At 40.1% G+C, this 25,094-nt stretch overlaps 1 protein-coding gene across 4 annotated transcripts in view; it reads right to left on the bottom strand.

The window, feature by feature from the left end:
• PARD3B (par-3 family cell polarity regulator beta) overlaps positions 1-25,094 on the bottom strand; it is a 916,117-nt gene that overhangs the window by 401,501 nt on the left and 489,522 nt on the right. For all 4 annotated transcript variants that reach the window (XM_036319101.1, XM_036319103.1, XM_036319104.1 and 1 more), the window contains exon 11: positions 3,341-3,526. In XM_036319101.1, coding sequence (XP_036174994.1) covers positions 3,341-3,526 — 186 coding nt within the window. The remainder of the gene's footprint in view (positions 1-3,340; positions 3,527-25,094) is intronic.

The raw sequence follows: 25,094 nt of genomic DNA, 5'->3' as shown, positions 1-25,094 counted from the left end.
GTCCTGGCGGGGTGACCACAGGCACGCCGTGAAGGGGCTCTAACCACTGCAATCATCATCCAGTGTGAACGTCGAGAGTAAAACGAGAGAAGCCAGAGAGATACATTCCATGCTGTCCAGCATATATTTGCACGAAGAACAGTGAATGTTATTTGTTGTTGTTATTACTATTTTATTCCTTCTGTTCCTGGTTCTGCATTTTGGAGCTAGACTGTTGGTAAATTGGATGATGGGCTTCAAATCTCCATCCTTCTCTGCACCCACACTTTGCTATGGCTTCATCATCGGTGGGCTGTATTTCCTCACACCTTGGATTGATGTTGGATTCAATCATATGACTTATTTTGGCCAATGGTGTGTGTGTGTGTGTGTGTGTGTGTGTGTTGTTATTATGAGCCAGTTTGGATCCCAGAACTTAAGAGGCTTCACCCATTGCTGTGGGCCCTCTGACAACTCATGGATTAAGAACGTGTTGCCACTAGTCTGCTGGCCCAAGACACCAGGGTAGTGGGGACCACAGTCAGACTTGTCAACCTATAGTGTGATAGATGCTGGCCTGAATCTGAACCCCTCTAGCTGCCCTGCAGTCATGAGGGTCACGAAGGAAATAAAGGTTTATCGATGTATGTTTTTAACATTTTGTCACTTATTATACAACAAAAGCTGATGGATCCAAGGGGTGCATTAAGGAATTGTCTCTCCACAATGCATTTCTTATTACCCAAGGAAAAAGACTGAAAAAAAGACATTTGTTTTGCAGTGTCTATGAAACAAAAATGATATGGTAGGGTGAAGAAGAAAAATGGCCCTAGCCAGTTTGGCTCAGTGGATAGAGTGTCAGCCTGTGGACTTTAGGGCCCTGGGTTCGATTCCAGTCAAGGGCACATGCCTGGGTTGTGGGCTCGATCCCCAGTGAGGGGTGTGCAGGAGGCAGCTGATCAATGGTTCTCTCTCATCATTGATGTTTCTATCTCTCTCTCCTTCTCCCTTCACACACACACACACACACACACACACACATATATATGAAAAATGCTCCCACAAAACCATGATTGGAGCAGGCTGCTCCTATAAACCTAACTAGGTGTGCTTGGGTTTTGTGGGGGAGATGGCACACATTATTAATATCAAGATTATTAAAAAAACTAGAGGCCCGGTGCACAAAAATTTGTGTACTCGGGGGGGGGGGGTCCCTCAGCCTGGCCTGTGCTCTCTCACAGTCTGGGACCCCTTGGGAGATAACAACCTGCTGGCTTAGGCCTGCTCCCGGGTGGCAGAGGGCAGGTCCAATCCCTAGGTGCAGCCCCTGGTCGGGCTCAGAGCAGGGCCGATTGGGGAGTTGGGGCACCGCCCCCTGTCATGCACAGAGCAGGGCGATCAGGAGATTGTGATGCCACCCTTAGTCATGCTCAGGGTAGGGCCAATTGGGGGGTTGGGGCACCGTCCCCTGTCACACTCAAGGCAGGGTCGATGGGGAGGTTATGGCTCTACCCCATCACACACAGAGCAGGGCCCGTGGTGGGGGGTGGTTGGGGCGCCGCACCCTGTCACACACAGAGCCACAGGGCGATCAGGGGGTTGGGGAGCTCCCCCCTATCAGGCACAGAGCAGGGCTGATCAGGGGGTTGGGGCACCTCCCCCTGTCACAAACAGAGCAGGGTGGATAGGGAGGTTGTGGCCCTGCCCCCTGTCACACACAGAGCCGCAGGGCAATCAGGGGGTTTGGGCGCTGCCCCCTGTCACGCTGATCCCCACTGGGTGTCTGGGTGAGGGGATGATGGCTGTTTGCAGCTGGTCACACACCCTTCAGGGTGGGGGTCCCCACTGGGGTGCCTGGCCAGTCTGGGTGAGGGGCTGAGGGCTGTTATCAGGCTGGGGGTGACTGAAGCTCCCAACTGCTATTTTTTTTCTTTTTTTTTTATTCTGGGTCAGTTTTAGCTTTGAGGCTTGGCTCCAGCTCTTAGGCCTCTGCTGCTGAAAGTAGGTTTCTGGCCTTTGCTTACAATGTTGCGATCCTGCTGGCTGAAGCCCGGCAGACTAAAGCAGGTTTCTGGGGTTTTGTTTAGCTTCTATATTTGTTACATAGTTGCTTAGAGTTGCAGCTCAGAGGCCGGCAAGGCAGGCGGGGAACGTTGGTTTCCTCTGTCACTGAAGCAAGCAAGCCTCATGTTAGTTTCAAGCTGCTGGCTGCCGGCGGCCATCTTGGCTGGCAGTTAATTTGCATATTGCCCTGATTAGCCAATGGGAAGGGTAGTGGTTGTACGCCAATTACCATGTTTCTCTTTTATTAGATAGGAGGATGGCTAACATTTATTGAAGGCTTATCATAGGCACTGTGCTAGGCACTTTATACATATTGTCTCTTTTTTGTCTTCGCAAGAGCACCAGGAGGTAGGCACTATTAATTTTACTTTTTTTACAAATGAGGAAAGCGAGGCATATTGAGGACAAGTGACCTGCTTACATTCACAGAGTGAGAGAGTAGCTGAGGCCACATGCAAACTCAGGAAGTCTCACTGTCCAGCAGGAGCTGAAGGCAAGCTCAAGCACGTTTCCCTCTGTGATCACTTTACTGCTGTAATCACATGGTCTGTATCACTTTATTTAATCCTAAGAAACCCCATGGATTAGGTATTACTTATCCCCATTCTACAGATGAGGAAACGGGAACATGGCAGGTCAAGTTCCTTGTTAGCAGGTGGTGGGTTGGAATTGAACACAGGCTGTCTAGTTAACTATATCTGACCCCATGCTAACAGCTATGATCACACTCCCAATCCAAAGGAAAAAGGCAGAATCCCATTCTCCCCTCACCCCTTTTTTTGGGGGGGGAAATGTATAAGCTTCTCCAAGTTCAAAGGCAAATCTGCATTCCCAGCACCATGGTTATCTACAAGTGCATAAAATGTGATAAATGGCCTTTAGCTCCTACTACAATCACTCACAAGCTCCACTAAGCTTTCTTTCTTGCAAACGCAATTTTCTTATTTGCTGCCTTGACGTTGACTTATTTTTTTCGTTCTGTTTTCCTGATGGTGTATTTTTAGGTTCAAGTCTGTCAGCTTACACATCCAGAGTCATTCGCACAGAGTCATAAAAAGAATGCAAGAGAGCATATTAATCATGGTGGGTTTGTAGAACCATGCCTAGGAAATGAAATTAACCGCTTCAAGTAGGAGGGGAAACCCCTGCTACCCAGATGTGTCCACACACACCTTTCTGAGTGCGGCAGGAAAGCCCAGTGGTCTCCCCTTCACACGCCTTCTCATCCCGACCTCAGGCCCAAAAGCTGCACCTCTGGGTACCTCCCCACTGATGGGGAAAGATCATTCTTACCCACCTTAAAGGCAGCACCTCCATGGATGACGGATTTGATAAAAATCCCCATGTCGGTTCCAGTTTCTCTGGATTTGTTCCCTTTCAAGCTCACCCCCAGACCAGCAGAGCCAGAGTCATTCAGGGGGATCTCAAAGGTGAGCTGGTCCGTGGTTTCCGGAGAGAGGGCCCGGCAGTCAGGTTCTCCTTTCTGTTGGGGAGATGGACATGAGAAGAGCGGGGGGAAGAAAGCAGGTTAATATTCACATACTCACATGAACAAACACAGATGCGTTTGGTAAGACAACGACTGGACCTCTAACAGCTGCATTCCTGTCCCCATGGGGCAAAGGGGAGGGGGGTGTCATTCTCTCTGCAGGGGCCACCATGTCCATGGAGAGGTGGAAGGGTTTGGGGAATTATAGTTGGTAATGGGCCAAAGAGAGGATCCTTTGGCAAGGCAGGGCCATGTCATTTGAAACATCACATAAGTATTTGGAAATTCGGCAAGATATTCTCAATAATTAAACAGGCTGGGTATTAGACTTAGGGAATCCTAGGTACCAGGAAGCCCTTAGATGTGGTGTGGTTGTAACACCCTTCATTTTACAGACAAAGAGACAGAATTTAGTGTAGAAACTTCCTAAAATTTTGAAGAAATATCTGGTGCATATAATTTAAAACATATCATTTACTGTGAAAGCAATGCTACTGATAAAGATGGCCCATAGGATGCAGAGCATTGGGAAAAGAGCATGCTATTAAGTTAGAGAGATGTGCCTTGCAATGGCTATCACTGAATCAAATTTTACTTTGTGGAAACTCAGGCCTTACCCATGCTTCCCTGGGTAGTATAATTGACTGGCAACCCATTTTTGAGCCTAGACAAAAAGTATAATACACAAGAAATATTCATGGTTGCTTTTTGTTGTTGGTGGCTTTTTTTTTTTTTTTTGACAAATGACCCGGAGCAACAACAACAACAACAAAATGGCAGTTCTCAGAAAATACAGAGGATGGTGAAAAAGATAGGCATCCAGAGAGAAGCCCGTGGTTAATCGCATTTGGTCCCTAGTATGTCCAGTATTTCTAAACATACACTAGACAGTGCTGTCCGCGTGGTCAGCTTTGCAGGTGCCCTCGTACATCTCTCAGGCTTGCAGAAAGACGAAACGCTGCCACAGGGGTTAACATCTGAAAATGAGATAGCCCTGGAAACCGTCGGCTCTTGAGGCCGGTAGTTCCTTCCTCTCCATAATTATGTCTAGACACTCTCATCTTAAGGTCACTTTGAGGGACTCTTATGTAAAATTACATATTTTGGAAATTACTGTGAAGGTCTGAACGCCAGTCACAAAATAACAACTATACAACCAGAGGCAGCAAAGAACCCATAATTAAAACAGGATTTGGGGGTCTGATCATAGCCAGATCCACCAAAAAAGAGAAAATCCATGTCTAACTTTAAAGAAATAGTCCCTTCATTTAATTTCATTGTAAATGAAATTAGCTGTAAATATTTTGACAATAGATAGTTTCAAAAAAAAAAAATGAAACTTTGCTTAATTTAATGAACCTATTACAGGCTAGCTCTTTAAACTAACTCATTTTATTATTATCTAAGAAAAATTTCATTATTTGATTCAAACTAGCTGTCCTTTTCCCATTAAAATGCCAAAGTTAAAGGTAAATTATTAGCCTGCATCTTTGTTTTCCAGAATGCCCTATTCGGAATCCATAACATTTCAAAACCATTTATGTGTCCAGATCTCTGTGGGATTTAGTGAATTTAAGAGTAATAAAGTTCTGCTGAATTAAAGTATAAATTAAAGAACAGCTGTTCTCGCTAGAAGTTTGTGAGAGAGAAAGACTAGGAAGTTGCTCTGGCTTTTTATCTACCGAGTCAGAGATACGAAGACCAGTTTTGCTTCCACCACTTTATTCTATAATCAAATCAGGTTTCTTTTGGCAACTGTTTAACTCTTATAAAGATTAACAACCACCAGTTGTACTGACACCTTTCGTTTGGTGCATAAGTGGTACAAACAAAATATAAATCAGGTGAAGTTAGGTTATCTTTTCATTTTAAGCTTAAAAGGTATCTTTTTTTTAAGTCCCTGATATCAGAGAGCCAGATATAACAACAAAAACAAACTAGGGCTCACATTGAATGGTTCTTTTCTGAGCGCTTCACACATATCCATGTACTTACTCCTCACATCAAGCCTTCGCGGATTATTATGATGCCCATTTAGGGATGAGGAAACTGAGCTGCATGGCAGTTTGCATGTACTGTGTGTGCAAGTACTGTGTGTGCATGTGCGTAAGTAAAGTGTGCATGTATGTAGTGCCATGTGTGCATGCATGTAAGTACCACGACGACAGTCTGTAAGACTTGCCAGTGTGGGAGCTCTGTGGAGTCCAGGCAGTGTGGGTCCTGTGTCAGACTCTTCATTGCTGTACCGAGTCTCAATTTCTCTGAACCACCATGACTTGGCCTCACCACAAGAACTTCCAAGACAGATGCCTACAGGGACCGTAAGACACTATGCAATTTCACATCCGCCACTCAATTACAGTAACGTTTTATATCTTTCTTATGCTATACCAGGCTCAGGCCATAATTAGTGGTCTCTAATAATAGCAACATTCCCAATGGTGGAGGAAGCCATTACAGTAGTTAACATAGCCATTTCCTGTTAGAAATAAATGTCCCTTTACCTAATGGACAAAAAAAAAAAAAAAAAAAAAAAAAAAAAAAATCAATATGCTGAATGCCTTCCTCCAGTAATCTTGGCTCAACTAGTAACTCGGAAAATTAAACTCAAATCTTGCCAGACAGCATTTTGGGGCAGATGGAGAGAGGTATAAAGTCCTCACAAGGGCCCCACTGCAAGGCCTGCGTTACAGGATGAGCCCAAAGGCAGTGGTACATGGGACCTTCAACTCTCCCCAGCCTCCTCGCTTTCAGACAAGGGCTCTTCCCACACTGTGCCAGGAGTATCCCTGCTTTCTCCACCCAAGACAACCAGAGGGAAACTAAACCAAAGAGGCAAGCCTGGCACATCAAGGACATCTTATGAATTTCACTGATTTCCGTCTTTTCATTACCTCTTATACTTTGTTACTAGAGGCCATGTCTCCAGTCAAAGTTCTCGAGGTCCCTAGAGCAGGGCCCAGGATGGATGCTCAGATGCCCAACCTGCATGCACCCAGGTCTAATGTCCTAGCTCAGTGATGGCGAACCTATGACACGCGTCAGAGGTGACACGCGAATTCATTTTTTGGTTGATTTTTCTTTGTTAAATGGCATTTAAATATATAAAATAAATATCAAAAATATACATCTTTGTTTTACTATGGTTACAAATATCAAAAAATTTCTATATGTGACACGGCACCAGAGTTAAGTTAGGGTTTTTCAAAATGCTGACACGCCGAGCTCAAAAGGTTCGCCATCACTGTCCTAGCCCCTGCCCTGGGCCAGCCATACAGGATCCTCAACTCAGGCTTTCTCAACCTCAGCACGACTGGTATTTGGGACCTGATAACTCTTTGTAGTAAGGGACGATCCCACGCACTGTAGGGTACTTAGCAGAATCCCTGGCTACTACCTACTAGATGCTGGTAGTAGTTCCTTCCAGAGTTGTGACAACCAGAAAAGCCTTAGGCATCACTAAATGTCTCCTGGGGTCAAAATCACCTCCAGTTGAGAATCATGGCCCTGAATCAACAATTGCCAGATGTCGCTGAGGTTAAGGCCACCAGGATCCAGAGAGGTACTGGAACTGCAGAACTGCCTGTCCATATGTTCCCAAGTCCCAGAATGGGGTGGCAGTAAAAGCCTCTTCAGTTGACTAGGTCTCAGGCTCATAGGTTCATGACTGACCACTTACTTGGTGAACTATTAGGGAATTCTGCAATTGGTTATGTCTGGCTTTATAGCAGCTAATTTTCCAAAGGCAGAAATGTGAACAATGTGGCACAGAGAATGAAAAGTGATAAGTATTAAATTTATTGGAACATCTGCAGAATACTACCTTTTACTTACATAAGAACTGAGAAGAAAAAGACAGCCTAGCAAGTGGTGTTTGTCAGGTTAGTATTGCTTGCATGTATGTTATTTCTGTACTCTTACTTATTAAGAATCGCATAATTATGGAACATAGTATCGACACGACGACTTTTAATCATGTGAGAATATATGAAATTAAGCACAAAAACTTATGTGTGCAGTATATTTCAATTATGTAACATATACACTTCATACACATAATCAGATAACTACTCATCTACCTATTACCTACCTGCCCCTCATCTTGCCTCATCTGTTTCTACAGAAAATAACTTGGTTATCCACTGGCACTGGATTATGGACCATTCTTATGTGGAAATATATATAAGTAGAATATGTGCTATATATGTTCTTTTAAAGCTAAATATAATTATATAATATGCACACATATTATATATATATATATATGTATATATATATATATATATATATATATATATATATTCATACATACACTAGAGGCCTGGTGCACAGATTCGTGCACTGGTGGGGGGTGTGGTGTGTGGGGATCGGCCCACTGTGGGAGTGCCTCTCATCCCGGTCAGCAGAACGGCTGTGGACCCAGCCTCTGAGTGGCTGCTGCTGGATGAGGAAATTAGTCTGAGCTGATATTTCGGGGTAATGTCTTAGGTAAAGGCATGTTCTGTGTCCTGGAGGAACCTGGCAGAGGGCTTTGCACCCCAAAGCGACTCAGTGAATGTCCTTGATGTGTGATGCCAGGTCAGAGACACCATTGGGGATATTCAGGTAGCCGTGCTCCAGGATCCTCAGCCAGCAGGACAGCCTCTCCGGGGGGAGTCCACAGTCCCATCCCCTCTTGCCATCCGTCTATGCCAGCTCCCCATGCTCTTTCTAGAACACACCTTAGAGGGTCTGCATCAGCTGGTGGGGTCAGGCCAGTCTTTCCCCTTTCAGACCATACTTTCTGCTCCTGGGGGAGATAATACCCCAGTCCAGCTTCAATATCAAATTCTCAATGAAGGCACTGGGCTGTGCTGTAGCTACCAATTTGTGATAGGCTTTTGACTGTTCATGGTTTTAAATTGCATCATGTAGCTCAAGTCACAAGTGAACTGCAAACAGCAACATTCATGGTACATTTCATCAAGTTTGGGAAGCACTGTGATCAAGTCCCCAAAACTATGTTATCTATCTGCTTACTGTTCTTTCTATCCTTCCATGCATATATGTATATGTGTGCACACACACAAAGACAAACGTTTTATGAGAAAATACCCAGAGTGCAATGGATTCTAGTATCTCCTCAGCTGTTTTATTTTTTTAAAAGCTTTGGTCACAATCCACTACATTGAAATAATGAATCATAGTTTTCAATTTGGAAAACACTGCAGTGATGAATATATAGACATTATCTTTATTAAATAAAAAGAAGTGAAATGCAAAACTAAATGGTAAGTAAAATGTTAACTGCCCTTTAAAAAAATTTATAAGCCATTTTAATGCTTTATCATATGTGTCCCCAGCCTTAACCAACCCATTATTGTGTTTTAGGCAAATGTTCTTCAAGTTTTCACAGCTGTTGTTTGGTTATCACCCTGATTATATGTATGTTCCTTCTCGCTCCCATTCAGTTATTTCTCTTCCTATTTCTCCATCTTCTCATTTTGTTTTCCGTATTATTATTTCTATACCTAAACATAATGAATAACCTGTCATGGTTGGGATTCAGGAATGAGACTGATCCATTCTGGCCTAAGTGACTGGAGTTAATCTTTGACAACCACAGTCATTCAGCAAATTTTTATCAAGCATCTATTATGAACTAAACCCAAAATATGAAATAGCCTACTTATACAGAACATACTTGACAAATAGTTTATTGAACAACACGGGAGGGCCTTTCCGTTTCAGTCACAGTATTATCTGAGAGGAAAAAACAGACTTCAAGAATAGGAAAGAGGAAACAGAAGAATCTACACAGTCGGAGCTTGCCAGATATTCTAACGGTTTTTTATCAAACAAATATCAAAAGTAATTACTTGGCGTGAGAGGAGGAAAGAGAGGCAGGAAGATGGATGAGTGGGGAGGCATCTATATTATTAGCTTAAGAGTGTTCCAAATGGGGCCATTTCTGGAATCACAAATGTTCTCGTATTGCAAAGCAGTGCTTGATTCACGCACACAAGTGGTAATAACCCGGCTTTTCAAAGCCCGGGGGAATCCACCAGTCTGCAGGGCCAATGTTCAATTTCCCAGAAGCCCAGGTCAGACCTGAAAGCATCCATGCTGAATCCTTTATGGTCCTCATTTCATTAAATGTTGTGTTCTTGGCTCAGCACGAGTAAGCTCTGGATGTCTTAGCCCTGCCTCCCAAATGTGTAATTAGTCTGTGTTGTGAGCAGCTTACTTTATGCAAGAATTATGCTTCACATGCAATCATTTTGTCAATTACCAAAACTCAAACAAATGGACTTTGAGGAAAAAAAAAAAAAAGAATGCTTTTCTAAAAATATATTAAGCAAAAGCCATACCTGGCAATTCTGCCAGGATATTTTATAATAGGCTTAACCACTGTTAACTTTTGTTAACTAAGTAAATTCTAAGGAATTTAGGGTGATGAGACTTTTGTTATAGCTAAATAAATTTTCACAACAATGAAAGGATAAGACACCTGCAAGGCACTTAATTTCTGAAATTTTTTAATCTTCTAGAAAAGCATGAGTAGCTATTATAAACATGAAAGCTTTTTGGCCAATTGGATTATATAAAATTCAACATGTGGCTATTACCCGAGAGAGGGGATCAGAGGCTCGTTCCAACAGCTGGGAGGCATTTTATTTCAAAAAGATTATACTTTTCAGAGAGGAAAGAAAAGAAGACAATGAGAGAGGAGTGGGCACATGCAAATGTAAATGATAATCTGAGGATGATCACTGTAATAAATGGTAAAATACTTTCCCACCACTGCTGCTAATGTAGACATGAAATCTGCAGAACTCATGGGTGATTTACAAAGTGGATAGATTATCTTTTAAAGTCTTTTGTCTTCTGGACAATATAGGCAAATTACCAAAAAGAAACACAGATCACAGTGAAGATAAGTTTTTACCAATCTACTGAATTATTCTCTAGGTTGTTGAGAATCAACCCACAGTTCAATATTATACATCAATCATATGGAAAAGAAAAATGTAAGTTAGTGTTGCAATAAGTAGCAAAAAAGTTTTAGAGCTGCGTGTGAGCAACGCTGGTATTAACTTTTAATGGATATAAATATTCCATGTAGATTTCTCATAGTTAGCTCAATAATCAATATTTTGTATATATGTCCTTATGTGCACATTTATTCATTTTAAAATAATTTGTAACCAAAGATATGAATGAAGGAAATCCTATAAAGTATTTGCAATTGAGATACTTAGTTTTTTTCATGTTTTTTTAAAGGGGCAGATGGAGGCAACCATTGAAAGCAAGAGCTGATCTCTGGCTGAATTTATTAAAAAAAAAAAAAAAATTACTTTAAGTAATGGATTAACCTAATACCAGGAAACAAATGTCAAAAAATGGCCATTCTTTCTTGCCTGTTCAATCTAAAAGTACCTTAATTTAATACTGAGTCAGAGATTGAAACTAACAAAAGTAAAGTCAGAGTTAAGATTCTCATAGCAACCTTTTTCCTCTTCTACTTACAGTACTGATACATGAAATGTCAGCAAATTCCACAGTTTATTGACACTGGCAAGTTTTTCCTTTGCCGATGAAGACTAAGAAAATGAATATAATATTTTGTCATTAAAAGTAATATAAGTGATACTTTATATTCAGACGGCATGGAGTTTTAGAAAGCTAGAACCTGCTTTGTTAATACCAAGAAACAGCAGGTCTTTTTGTTCTGTGTTTACTTCTTCCTATTAAAAATGGATTACAGAAACATGATTACCAATGTCTTAAATATGCTATAGGCAATTATTTCATGGTTAAAATATAAGAAGACATGCTTTTATATGAATATAAGACCCAAGAACCATTTGATTGTGATAATTTACTGATCTGAAAAGGAGGCCCGGTGGGCCTGGTTCTGAGAGGATTAGATGCCTATGTAAGAAGCTGGGTTTGTGATCACAGATACTTTGTATGCCAGGCTCCCTGCACAGAACACCTTGAGAAGACATGCAACTATCAAGGACAGAAGCTGAACATAAATAAAAATGGAAGGACACACACAGTCAGGGTGTCTGCTCCACTCACAGCCCAGCCCTCTGCTCAGGAAGGGGTAGCACTGGGGAAATTGGAGGTGCCCTCTGACCCCGACACAGCCAGTGCATGGGCTGCTGGTGCTTCCTGAGGAAGTCTGGCCTGAGGCTGTGCCCAATTAGCGCCAGCTTCAGAAACCAAGGAAACCACCAGACGGGTTCCCCATAACACATGGATCCATCTCAGGTCTAATGCACAGGCTCGCAGCATTGTAGTAAAGGGGAAATGAGGGTTTCTATGATGAAAAAGTCTAGGGAAAGGGTTTCTTTATTTTGGGACTTCTCAGTGCTTTTAAAATAACACTGGACTGTGAAACACATGTTGGCAGGAAGCATATTACAGAAACAGTGTTCCTTAGCATACACGTGATGCAGTGCTTCACTAGGGAACACAGGGAAGGAAGGTGAGGCTAGAAAGAATGGGGCAGAGAAGAGAGGTTTGAGAGAGAAATCTTGTAGGTCATGAACAAAGTCCTAGAGATACTGCACAACTTCCTGGTTAAACCTTCCAGTTCCATTTTTTTTTTCTGCATCACACACTTTTAAAAAAATATATATTTTGTTGATTTCAGAGAGGAAGGGTGAGGGAGAGAGAGAAAGAAAGATCAATGATGAAGAGAATCATTGCTTGGCTGCTTCCTGCATGCCTTCCACTGGGGATTGAGCCCACAACCCAGGCATGTGTCCTGACCGGGAATTAACTGTAACCTCCTGGGTCAATGCTCAGCCACTGAACCCCTATGGCCCGGCTGCATCACACTCTTGTCTACATTCCGTATGTCACTTTCAGCATCAGCAACAACAAAAGGTCATAGGGGTCACGCCAGGCTTCAGCTGTGCCAGACAAGCCAGGGCATTCTGAAGCTTTTAGAATGAGGGACTCCTTATTAAAGGGGCCTAAATGTTTGGTTTCCTTATGAGAAGTTTAAAAATATATTATTATTTTTTAGTTTTGAACTGGGAAACTTCTGTAGGTTTTTTAAAGACAATGCATTGCAGGTTGTATTCACTGGGATTTTAGGAAGTATAGTCAAAGAATAAACTCTTCAACCATTACAGTAAAAGTATAAGAATGTCCTACATAACATCCTCCATTCTTAGTATATGTGTCATTATTTAGGGTAAATAACTCTTTTATTAAAGAAATACAGCTTTCCTCCCAACTGAAGAATTCTAAAGGCAGGGATTACATCTCAGTTACCTACATTTTCCCTGGAGGACCCTATTAATGTTCTTTCCTTTCAGGTGCAGACAGTCATGTTTATTTAATTGCATTACCATGTAAAACAGTACAACCACCGCCTCAAGAAAGTGATATTTGTTTAAAGGCAGGGGGAGGGGAAGTTTATATTTGTTGGTTACGGCTATAAGAAAATCAAGTGATTAAAATATAGCCATTTTAACCCTACCCTTTTTTTCTGATGTCTGAGTTCCATCTAAGGAGATTCCAAGGGGAAACCAATCACCTTTAGTACACTATTAATGATAAATAATCCCAATGTTCATAATATACATATACATGTGTATTTGTAATTACCATATAGACAGGTATCCCAAAAATGTATACACACTTTGAGATTCTAAAGTCAGTATTTATTAACTTACAGTTCATTTTCAAAATTTAAAAGAATCTACAGAAATGAGTAGATTATATATTTTTGGGGCACTATATATATATATATATATATATATATATAATATCATTTGCAGATAGACATCTAATTTGCCTTTTAATAATTAAATAAATCTGTTAAAATTAATTTTCAGATAAAATTGACTATAAACTAAGAAGTCATTTAAGTTCTATAGAGTATGAAAACCCGTAACATTACACTGTGATATATCTTCCTATCCTCACTACTACAAACAATTTTAAAGGAGAGGAGAAATCTACCTGGAGTTAAATGGGGGAAAGTGAGTGAATGTACCAGTTGTCTGTTGCCATAAAAATATTGCATAACAAACCACCAAAAATTGTGACATGAAAAATAAGGCATCTACTTCTGGCTCACATATCTGCAAGTTGATGAGGGTTTGGCTGATCTAGGCTGGGCTCAGGTAGTCCTGCCTCCAAGCTGTGGATTTCTCATCTTCCTTAGACCATTGGATATCTGAAGTGTGTTTCCCTCATGATTAAAAACAGGAATGTATTTTTTTTTAATTTTCCTTATTGATTAAGGTTTTACATATGTGTCCTTGGTGTCTGTGTCCATTGGTTATGCTTATATGCATGTATACAAGCCTTTTGGTTGATCTCTCCCCGTTACCCCCACCCTCCCCTGCCTTCCCTCTGAGGTTTGACAGTCTGATCAATGCTTAAAAACAAAAGTAATTTTAAAACCTTTGCTCACAAAACATTCATTAACATCTCATTGGCCAAATGAATTCACGGGACCAAGTCCACAGGCTATGGTTGGAAAAATACTCTCCACACACCATGAGACCATGACAAGAGAATGGATATATGATGCTCTGATTGGAAGTGAAGAACTGAGACCAATAACTGTGTTCACCAACTGGGAGATTTCTTTCTTTCTTTTTTCTTGACACATGGGAGATACCAAGGATTAACGATGTATCATAGGGCTTATATTTCTCTTAATCATGTCTCTCCTTTTGATGTCAGGATTTCTATTTGACACATATATCCACCTGCCATCAGCTGAATATTTCCATCACCTCCAAATTCATATATTGAAGTCCTAATCCCCAAGGTGATGATATTAGGAGGTGGGGATTTGGGAGGCGATCATGAGTGGGATTAGCACCCTCATAAAAGAGAACCCGCAGAGCTCCCTAGCCTTTTCTCCATAGGGGGATACAATGAGGAGTCTACGACCCAAAGCACAAAGAGGGCTCTCATCCAACCATGATGGCACCATGACCTTGCTCTTCCCGACTCTGGACAATGAGAGCTAAGTTTCTGTTATTTATAAGCCACTCGGTTACAGCAGCGTGAACAGGCTAATACAGCATCTCAGAGTCTGAAGTTCACAGTGGCTTCTGGAGCTGTAATATTTTCCCAAGGTAGAGGAGGTAGGCAACCCAATTCTGGGAAGATCCCTCCTCCCACATCTCTTCACTGTTCCTGCCAAGTTCTTGAAAGAGATTGTTCGGGAGACCCCCAGTCCTAGATAACTGTTGAGCTATTAAATGCTGTCTTTCACTTTACATTCTTCTTCTTCAGTCTTCTCCATCTGAACCCTCCCCCGCCTTGCTGTTATATATAGTATAGGAAAGCAGGACAAGGGGAAAGGAGCAATTTCTATGGCTTTAATTCCTGTAAAATCAGTGTGTAATTACAAGAAGTTTAAAAGTTCAGTGCACTTCCAATCAATATCTCCCTAGCTATAGGTTGTGCAGGACTCCTTTCTCCCCTGAACTAAGGGATCTTAATTTTCAAACGAAGTCAAGTACATGTCAAAGACTAAACAAGGACTATACCAGTCCCATTCCCAACTAAGGAATTAAATTCTTTAAAAATCTAATCCAGCACAGCTCCAGTTGCACCTGCTGAAAGACTCATCTAAGCACAATGAGCGAACAATCTTTCTGGTTAAGCATTTTCCTGGTGGTACAGATCTACAATATTCGTGACACCTAATGAAAACATACATAAGGAAAAACCTATTTCCAATGTATCTGCATATATATCAATTATAGAAATTATTTCTCCCTCAAAGGTTTAATAGAATAAAAGGCTATTTACTTAGCACTTCCAAGCGCCCTGGCTTCATGCTCAGCACATAAGAAACTTCTTCCTTCCCTGATGTTATCAGTGGGAAAACAACCTGCTTTCCTCTGAGCTCCTATTTCAGTTTCTTTCCCCCAGTCGTATGATTCTCATCACTTTCTGTTTTTACAGTTATTTGCTGGCCTGTCTGTCTTAACTCCACTGTACCATTGTGATCCCATCAAAGGCAGGAATTATGTTTAATTCAACTTTGAATCCAGTTCAGCTTCCAGTAGGATGCATGTGTAATAAATATTTGTGCTAGGGTGACTTCATAAATTATTTTGTTGACATTTCTCTGCCACAGTGCCCTTTTTGAAATAATAGCATTAAAAGACCAAAAGAAAAAAAAGTAACAGTTGTATATCTTATCTACAAAATCAAAATTTTAACTCTTCTACCATAACACTCTAGAATATTTGTTAGATAGAAATAAAATTAATTACTTAAATGTCACAAAGAATCTCTCTTAGTTTTTTTTTTAGATGGGATTCTCTCTACCTTAAAACTCATTCTCTCCCCTCCTCCCACTTTGACACCCAGTGGAAAACTCTAGCGTATTTGTTAGATGGAAATAAAATTAATTACTTAAATGTCACAAACAATCTCTCTTAGTTTTTTTTAGATGGGATTCTCTCTACCTAAAACTCATTCTCTCCCCTCCTCCCACTTTGACACCCATTGGAAAACTCTTACTTAGCCATCAAAGCCCAACTTAATTGTCACCTACTCTCTGTGGCTGGGCCCTCATCTGGGTCTCTGTACATAATTAAATTATAGCACAAATCACAATGTATTATGGTTATTTGTTATTACATAAATCTTTAAGAACTGCAAGGCAACAATGACCATTCTACCTACATTTATGCCACGAGGGCCTATTCTAATGCATGCCTGAGAATGAGTGTACACTACATGTTTTTTAAAGAGCATTGCTGACAAGCACTCCATCAGTTAGTTCTTCCTTTGTAGGTCAATGTGGGCCATGTTATTATTAATATTAAAAATAGTTTAAAAACTGCTAATTAAGTTTCAATATTTCCTAATATAGATCACCATCACCATCAAATGGAAGTGTGGAATAATTTGCAGTCCTCTGAGATGTGCGTTTGGGGTGTCCACACCAACTAAGTGGTTTCCTTTCTCATTTTTATAACAGTGCTAAGTTTAATCACGACCTGTGTGCACTCTGATGCCTATAAAGGGCTGAGCTATGCAAGAAAATCGCTTGCAAATGTTTCTACGAACTTAGATTTATTTTGGCTCATCTGATCACCATATCCGCTCTTGAGTTTTGATATGGGGTGGAGTGAATCTGTCATTCACTTCTGCTTTATTATGACAGCTGGTACTATTTGGCAACTACCCTGTTCATATTAACCCTAAAAAACATTTTTTTTTTTACATTTAAAACGAAGACTGTGTCTATATTAACTCCTAAACAATTGGTTGAATAGTTTAAAATCACTTACTGAGACAATTCATTTATTTGGAATAAAACTGAAAATCAAGTAAACTAAAAATGGCTTTGGCAGTTATTTTCTAAAAACTAAACTGGGCACTATTTGGTCACAGACCCCAATTAAAACACTCCTAATATATTTGGTATCTCCCCATCTTTGTCCTTTCAAAATCACTGCACATTAGGTTCAAATAATCCAGAATATTTTTAAACTGTTTTTGTCACTAAAGAAGAGTCAAAGTCATAATTCAAATCTGTTAATAACTGGTAGAGAGACACCTGCCCAATTATGTCCTTGTAAAGACAGTCCTTAACCCCAGCTTTTGTCTCTGTGGCTAGAGAGTTCACCCCATTATTTTAGCCACATCAAAAGTAGGGCATGGGCTAAACAAATATGTGTGATTTACAAAGGCAGCCATATTTCAGTGATACAAAGCAAGCCACCTAGTACTTAATGGGGACTGTATGTTTAGCTATATATATATATTTTTTGTAACACTGAAAAAAATCCAAAGTATTTAAGAGAACAAGCTGAGAGACATAATCAAAGAGTCAAAAAAAAATTCTAGACTTAAGAATAAGTGCAAATAATATTCTGATATGTTAGAACAACATAATAGGTATGTATCAATTTTAACCATTATTCAGCATATCAGTACAGTCTGTACTCTGACCAGATCTCTACCTTCTAACAAAATGATCTGTACCAGTAGAAAATTCGGCTGCAACTTCCTAGGAAATATTAATAGTGTTCTAAGAACATTGTATGTGATCAAAATCCCAATTTCCTCCCTAGTATTCTATTAGGATAATCTCCCACATTCTTTTAAAGAAAAACGGAATTGGGGGGGGCGGGGAAACAATGGCCTTCCTTTAGCTTTCCTCACTCTCTGGTCTGTGGTCATTAATGTCTACTCAATACCACCCTCAGTCATCTGTCTCTCCTGGGACAGTACTTTCAATTAAACCTTTTATTTCGCCCAGGAATGCCTGTTCTGATTGACCACTGCACTTTTTATCTGTGGATTTATGATAATCTAATGCACATCTTTTCACAGGCAGAATGGCCTCATGAATCCTTATTGTTCTTATACCAGAAGAGAAGTGAAAAACAAAATTAGCTCCTGCGGAAGACAGGAAGGAAGCGGCATTTGTTTAACACTGTAAGAGGCCTTTCACTACCTGCCCAATGGCCTTGACCCTGGCCTCAATGTGCTGGCTGCCCTCGCCTGGCTGCTCTCCTCTGATAAGACTTGCCAATTCCCTCGAGAGTCATTGAGAGCCCAGGGTGAGAGGCAAAGTGATCTTTGGGTTACATTTTCAAAGGTTTGCAAAGGAAGTAAGACATTTACATGCTATCGCTATTTTCTTCTGCACAAAACCTTACAGGTTAAAGAAGAACCTCTGAACTGTTATCCAGCGGCAAAGGCTGGGCTTTTAAAAAAGAAAGCGCCTTATGACCCAGCGATTCCATTTCTGGAAATATATCTGAAGAAACCTGAACCACCAATTCAAAAGAATATATGCACCCCTATGTTCATTGCAGCGCTATTTATAATAGCCAAGATTTGGAAGCAGCCCAAATGCCCATCAGTGGATGAGTGGATAAAAAAGCTGTGGTACATTTACACCATGAACTACTACTTGGCCATAAAAAAGAAGGAAATCTAACCATTTGTGACCACATGGATGGGCCTGTATTGTGCTAAGTGAAATAAGCCAGTCAGAGAAAGACAAGTACCATATGATTTCACTTACATGTGGAGTCTAATGAACAAAATAAACTAACAAACATTATAGAAACAGACTCAAAGATACAGAGAACAGACTGATGGTTGTCAGAGGGGAGGCGGGTTAGGGTGCTAGGTGAAAAAGGTGAGCGCATTAAGCAAAAAAAAGAAAGAAAAGAAAAAATAACCCTCATAGACAGACAACATAGTGCCAGAGGGAAAGGGGGTGGGAGGAGGTAGAAGAGATTAAAGTGGGGATAAATGGTGATGGAAGGAGACTGGACTTTGGGTGGTGAACACAAAATACAGATGACATATTATAGAATTGTATACCTGAGACCTGTATAATTTTATTAACTAATGTCACCTCAATAAATTCAATACAAATCCATACACTTTAAAAAACAAATAAATAAATAAAATAAAAAAGTAAGCAACTAGCTTGTTAGTATCTATTTTGTCTTCACTTTCTTTCCAAATAGGATGCACATGATTTGGTTTCTATTTCAGAAGCACACAAATTATAGTGACATGTTATTAACTTAACCACCATGAAAAATTACATATATATGTATATATTTTACAATCATATTCAGCTAGGCAGCTGAAAACGAGTGTATTTCTATCTCTTTATGATACAGGGAATAAGTTACTCTTATGTATATTGTCAAACATGAACAAGTTCAACAGCCTTCATCTTTGTTTAATTTCTTTGAATGACTACATAGCATATAAAATTACCAAGTTAATAATTGCATTAATATTTATTTATATAATTTATTTACAACCTGTATAGTACCAAAGAGGAATTGAAGTGGCTTGCATTAATAATTACATTGAAAATATCTGCCAAGTTTTCAACAAGTTGCTAATGTTGACACACTCATATTTTTCCATTAACAGAATCCAGAGCTCAGAGATTTCTTTTTTTTGCATAAAGGATAGCCCAAACCTTAATGAATAGTGCTTGTAATTTATTCACACTTATTTGTGTGTAATGCAAATTAGCTTTAAGTAAATTGACTGTGGAGAAAGACAATTTCTATTTAGAAAACAGGTTATCTTATATAATAAAAGGGTAATATGCACATTGACCAAATAGCAGAACAACTGGTCGCTATGACGCGCACTGACGAGCAGGGGACAGATGCTCAATGCAGGACCTGCCTCCTGGTGGTCAATGTGCTCCCACAGGGGGAGTGCCACTCAGCCAGAAGCCGGGCTCACGGCTGGGGAGCGCAGCAGTTGTGGTGGGAGCCTCTCCCGCCTCTGCGGCAGTGCTAAGGATGTCCATCAGTCAGACATCCCCTGAGGGCCAAACTGTGAGAAGGCGCAGGCAGGGCTGAGGGATCCCCTTCCCCACCCAGTGCATGAATTTCATGCACCAGGCCTCTAGTTTACTATAAGTTTGCTTGTAAACCTGGTTCTTGCAATTTGAACTTTTTTTTCTCTCAAAAAAATGATGTGTACAATTACACAATGGACTACTATGTAGGCAGTAAAAATTAAGGATCTCTTACCCTTTGAGAAAGCATGGAGGGGCCTGGAGAGTAGTATGCTAAGTGAAATAAGCCAGTCAGAGAAAGACAAATATCACATGATCTCACTCATTTGTGAAATCTAATGAACAAAATAAACAGATGAACAAAAAAGATCCAGAGACATAGAAGCATGGAACAGACTGACAGATCTCAGAGGGAAGGGGAAGGAAAGGCAGGAAGAGATTAATCAAAGAACTTATATGCATATATGCATAACCCATGGACACAGACAATAGTGTGTGAAGGCCTGGGGGGTGGGGTATAGAGTAGAGGGGATCAATGGGGAAGAAGGGACTATCTGTAATACTTTCAATAATAAAGATAAATTTAAAAAAAGAAAAGAAGCTGGTAAATTGAGCCTAGGTTTCACGTAGATAACAGATGTTTCTTTTACAGTATCTCTAAAATATAATAGTAGGTGATAATTTACATTCTACTGGATGGGCTATATATAAGAATGGTCTATGGGGAAATACACCCAAACTTTCAATTCAGGAGAGGATGAACCCATTTCCTTTTCAGCTGGCTATGGAAGTAAAGTCTCTTATGGTATCCACAGCCCTGATGGCGTCAGGAGTGGGTTAGAGGAAGGGGTCCAAATGTGCCTATTAAATACTCTGGCAACAAACACCACAACAGCTGGAGATAAAAAAAAAAAAAATTGGGCACAAGAAAGATATCTGTTTGCAACTGGCTAGCTCTACATTTACTTAGGAGAAGGCACTCTACCTCAAATGCTCCCAAGGCATTCTGAAATGTGAAACAGACACCCAGAGGCAGACTCCTACTGCCCATTCATAGAGTACACAGATCAATCATAATTCAGGCACTGTCTGTATTGAGTGTCCTGCCAAGATTTGATGCACAGAAATTCAGAAAAGAGTATTTTGCATTAGGAAGAGATCTAAGAGACCATTCAATTCAATCCCCTCATTTTATAGACAAGGAGACTCTTCTCCTTACTTACTGTCAAATTACTTTTTATTTTGATAATTTAACTTTAGTGTTTATTAGTTTATCACTAACTACACAATCCAACTTCTACTCCTAGTCTCCAATCCAGATTGTGGGAGTTATCGACATAAGAAACTTCCCATAGAGAATGTTTAAGAGTTTATTTGTGTCATGGCCAGTCCTCACAACCATCAGCCTCAGGGCCAATCCCTCTCATTGATGTACCAACACAAGATATTCAAAGTGATGAAAAATTAACAAGAAAACAGAACTTAATTATATGCAGAATCTAAAGAGCAAAATAAACGAACAAAACAAACTCATAGAGAAAGAGAACGTTTTAATGGCTGCCACATGGAAGGGGGTGAAAAATGGGAAGGGAGTATGATGTACAAATTGCCTGTTATAGAAATAGTCACGGTGAAGGCATAAGGAATATAAAGTACAGCATAAGGAATATGGTCACTAGTATTGTAATAACTTCCTATAGTGTCAGATGGATATTAGTGTTATCAGGGTGATGACTTTGTAAGTTATATAAATTTCTAGTCACTATGTTGTATGCCCGAAAGTAATATAATATTGTATGTCAACTGTAATAAAAAATATTTTAAAAAAGAGAATGAGGCAGAAGTGACATTGTGCAACTTGCCCTTGAGAGCCCATGTATCTCATGCTTTTGCTGTCTTGAGAATGTCAGGTAACGAAGCCGGACCAGCCTTCTGGAAGATGAGCAATCACATGAAGGGGAACCAATTGCCCCACCCAAGAGCTAGTGACAGCTGACAGCCACACCAGGGAGGTAAGCTGCATGAATAAGCCCAGACACCGAACTTGTAAACAGGTAACTTATGAACACAGGGCATCCAATGGATCTTAAATTTACACTTACTGGCATTTCGATATTAGCCCTAGACATGGTCCTGTTATGGACTTGTAAATTTTGCCCAAGTGATGGTGTAAGTTGCCAACATTATCAGCACTTAAACTAAAATGTTTCTTTCCTCTACTCTCCCTTTTCCTCAGTTTTCCTTCATCTTGCCTCATGCTTTTCCATATCCCTAGAAGTGTTTTCTCACTTTGCTTCTTTGAATCCATCCACAGCCCAGAGTCAACACAAATGAAATGTTTCATAATTTTAAGGCCCTTATGGATTTCTTTTAAAAATATTTTTATTTATTGATTTGAGAGAGAAACATCAATTTGTTGTTCCACTTATTTATGTATTGATTGGTTGATTCTTGTATGGGTTCTGACTAGGAATAGAATCTGCAACCTTGGTGTATCAGGACAATGCTCTAACCAATTGAGCTATCTGGTTAACCTGGATTCCTCCTTTTTTTAGTGAACTTCTAGTTCACTATTAACCTCCTCTCAGCTTTTTCCTTAAATTTGTGTACTATTTCCCTCCTATCAGCTTTCCCCTCAGATGATAGGAACTATGTAATATTCTTACCTGGTTTCTCTAATGGCACTTAGCAAATGTCTACAAGTTCCTGATTTAATAAATCTTAAAATACACACTTTAAGGTACAGCATCTAGCACAAATAAATGTTCAGTCAGCATTTGATCAGCTAAACTGGAAATAGGTGTTTGGTAAATATTTGTTGAACAATCAGGTCTTGTTATCATCAGTGAGGACCCAGAAATAAAGGGACATAGAGGCCCAAGAAGACAGTTCTCCTGAACATCAGCCTCTCTCTGAAAATCACGGGAGAGAAGCATTCATCTCCAGGATGGAGGGCAAGCAAGTCACAGGTGTGATATACTGGTTGGGTGTTTTTGTGCTTTTCCATTTGGGGTTTCTTGCTTGTTTCTGTGTGTGTTCTCCCTTAAGTGGGAAGTCAAGGGTCTGTAGATGAAATATGTAGCTGCTGAGAAGCAGAGAAGGGAGGGGTGAGCCCCCTGTGTCAGGCTGAAAGCTGTAACTCACCTGCAGGGTTTAGTCAAGGCCCACAGTTCCATAAATCAACAGCCATTGGCTCCAATACATGGAGGAGCAAAAGTAGGTTTATAGTTGTTGGTATGAAAAAGAATACAAATATTAATAAATAATAATAATACAAGAATAAAGTGTGTTTCTTGTACTCACAACTGTAAGCCTACTTTTGCCCGACCCTGATGTAGGCAATAATGACTACCACAGGCTTTGTTGTTCTTCGGGATATTTTTGCCATTCTATTACCATCTTCATCTACCACATGGCATTTCAATGTAATTTATATAATGTTCTGTTACCTTCCTCTTCATCACCATCCGACATCTTAATGTAATGTAGAAATAAATATATTCTGCAATTGGTAAATATCATATTGAGTGTTAGTCTTTTCTAAAAAGGCAGAATGGCAGGTCAGAAGCAAGAAAGAGAAGGAGAGAGGAAGGGAAGGGAGAGAAAGAGGAAATAGAAGAAAACTGAAACAACATTTCAAGCTGTTAAACAATTCTTCCTTAGATCCCAAGCCTATAAAAATGCAAAGAATTAATTAAGGAAAGACTAGTGATAAAAGTCCTTCATATAACTCAATAAGTGGTCAGGAAACATAATTGAACTCGTCTGTAATCGAATATCCTGCCATCCAGTGGATTTAAGGAAGAGTAAACTTAAAGAGACATAACAATATTAAATGTCTTTTGTCTTTTTAACATTCCTGATAAAGCAGTCTTTATTGGAAAGAGAACCAGGCTGTGGATGGGCTTCCATGAGGCAGCCACAGGAATGGAATAGTCTGTGATTTGTACTTGGGCATCTTAATTTAAATAATTACAATATCTTAAGTAAAAATGAATCTTAACTCCTTCCGTGTTTTATTATATCTGACAAGTTCAGTAAAAGGGCACCTACTTACTGGTGCATTATGCGTCATATGCTCTGCACACTCATTAAAAATAACGAGAGCATATTTAAAAGTCCTTGCCCAGAGAATCTTCGGTGAGGGAGCATGGGAAGAGGTAAGTGGCAACAGATTGTTATTTAAGAGTCTATCTCTGTTTTATCAGCCCTCAGGAAAAAAATAAAGGAGCATGATTAAGCTGATAGTCTTTAATGATAAAGATCACACATTTTCCTGAGAAACAGGCAGATGAAACATGCTCAGACCTCTAAGTGTACTTTCAAAATCAAGTGGACTTTCGTGGCAGTTCCACATGTGTGGTATTTACTTTGATAACAGCTGGGAAAGTCAACCACAATCAATTAAGGCGGTACTTTCTTCCCTTTAATCTTTAAACATCCTTTACAAAATGAATGCGTTTCCTTATCTTACACCAAATGTACCTTAGCAAATGCACAGATCACAGGCATAGAGGTAATTAAGCAAATCAAGGTCTTCCCCCGAGTTTTGTAACCACCTTCTTATCCAGCTGCTACATATCAACAGCTGGCATGAATTACTGGTAACATGTGGCTAACTGAATAATAAGAAGGATAGAGTGTGTGGTTGGTCACACTCTTACTTTTCCCTAGCTGTTTAAACATGTATATTTGAAAACTTCTTGTGTGTTTTTTTCAGCCTTCAGAAGCCTAATAATGGCCACAGTGGCCACTAATAAGACATATTTCTTGTGCCACGAGACTATGGCAGTCTCTCACGGCTCTTCGGTTTTACTGTAACTTTGTAGGAGAATGTAATTAGGTCCCGATCCTCTGAAATGTCAAGAGAGCTTCGCTTTAGCATGGAGCGTTCCTCCTTCCACCACCTTCCACCCTCCAACAAAACCAGGCTCGTGATAAAGGCCATTAAGTATTTTCCTTCTGACACCTGGAAGCCATACAACCAGGCAAAGCGGCCAGCACTTCCTCCATCTGTTTTAATAATGCTGAACCAGAGCATTTATCATCATCCATTTTACCAAGACTAGATTTTGCTGACAAGGCTTCAGTAAAATTCTTTCAGGTATAAGTACTTCCCAGGGAGTAGCAAATGACTATTAATCCCTCAGCCTTGTGGGTTATTGAACGCATTCAAAAAACTGGCAGAGATTGAGGACCTAGAGAATCTCTGTGCACAGCACAAGTGAGAGCAGGCATGATGCTTATCTTGGTGAGGTGGAAGTCTTACTGAGAAATGTT

Source organism: Myotis myotis, unplaced genomic scaffold (genome assembly GCF_014108235.1).
Source record: "Myotis myotis isolate mMyoMyo1 unplaced genomic scaffold, mMyoMyo1.p scaffold_m19_p_8, whole genome shotgun sequence".
Lineage (NCBI taxonomy): Eukaryota > Metazoa > Chordata > Mammalia > Chiroptera > Vespertilionidae > Myotis > Myotis myotis.
Note: the sequence above shows the minus strand (reverse complement) of the source record. Positions and strands in the feature narration are given on the sequence as shown.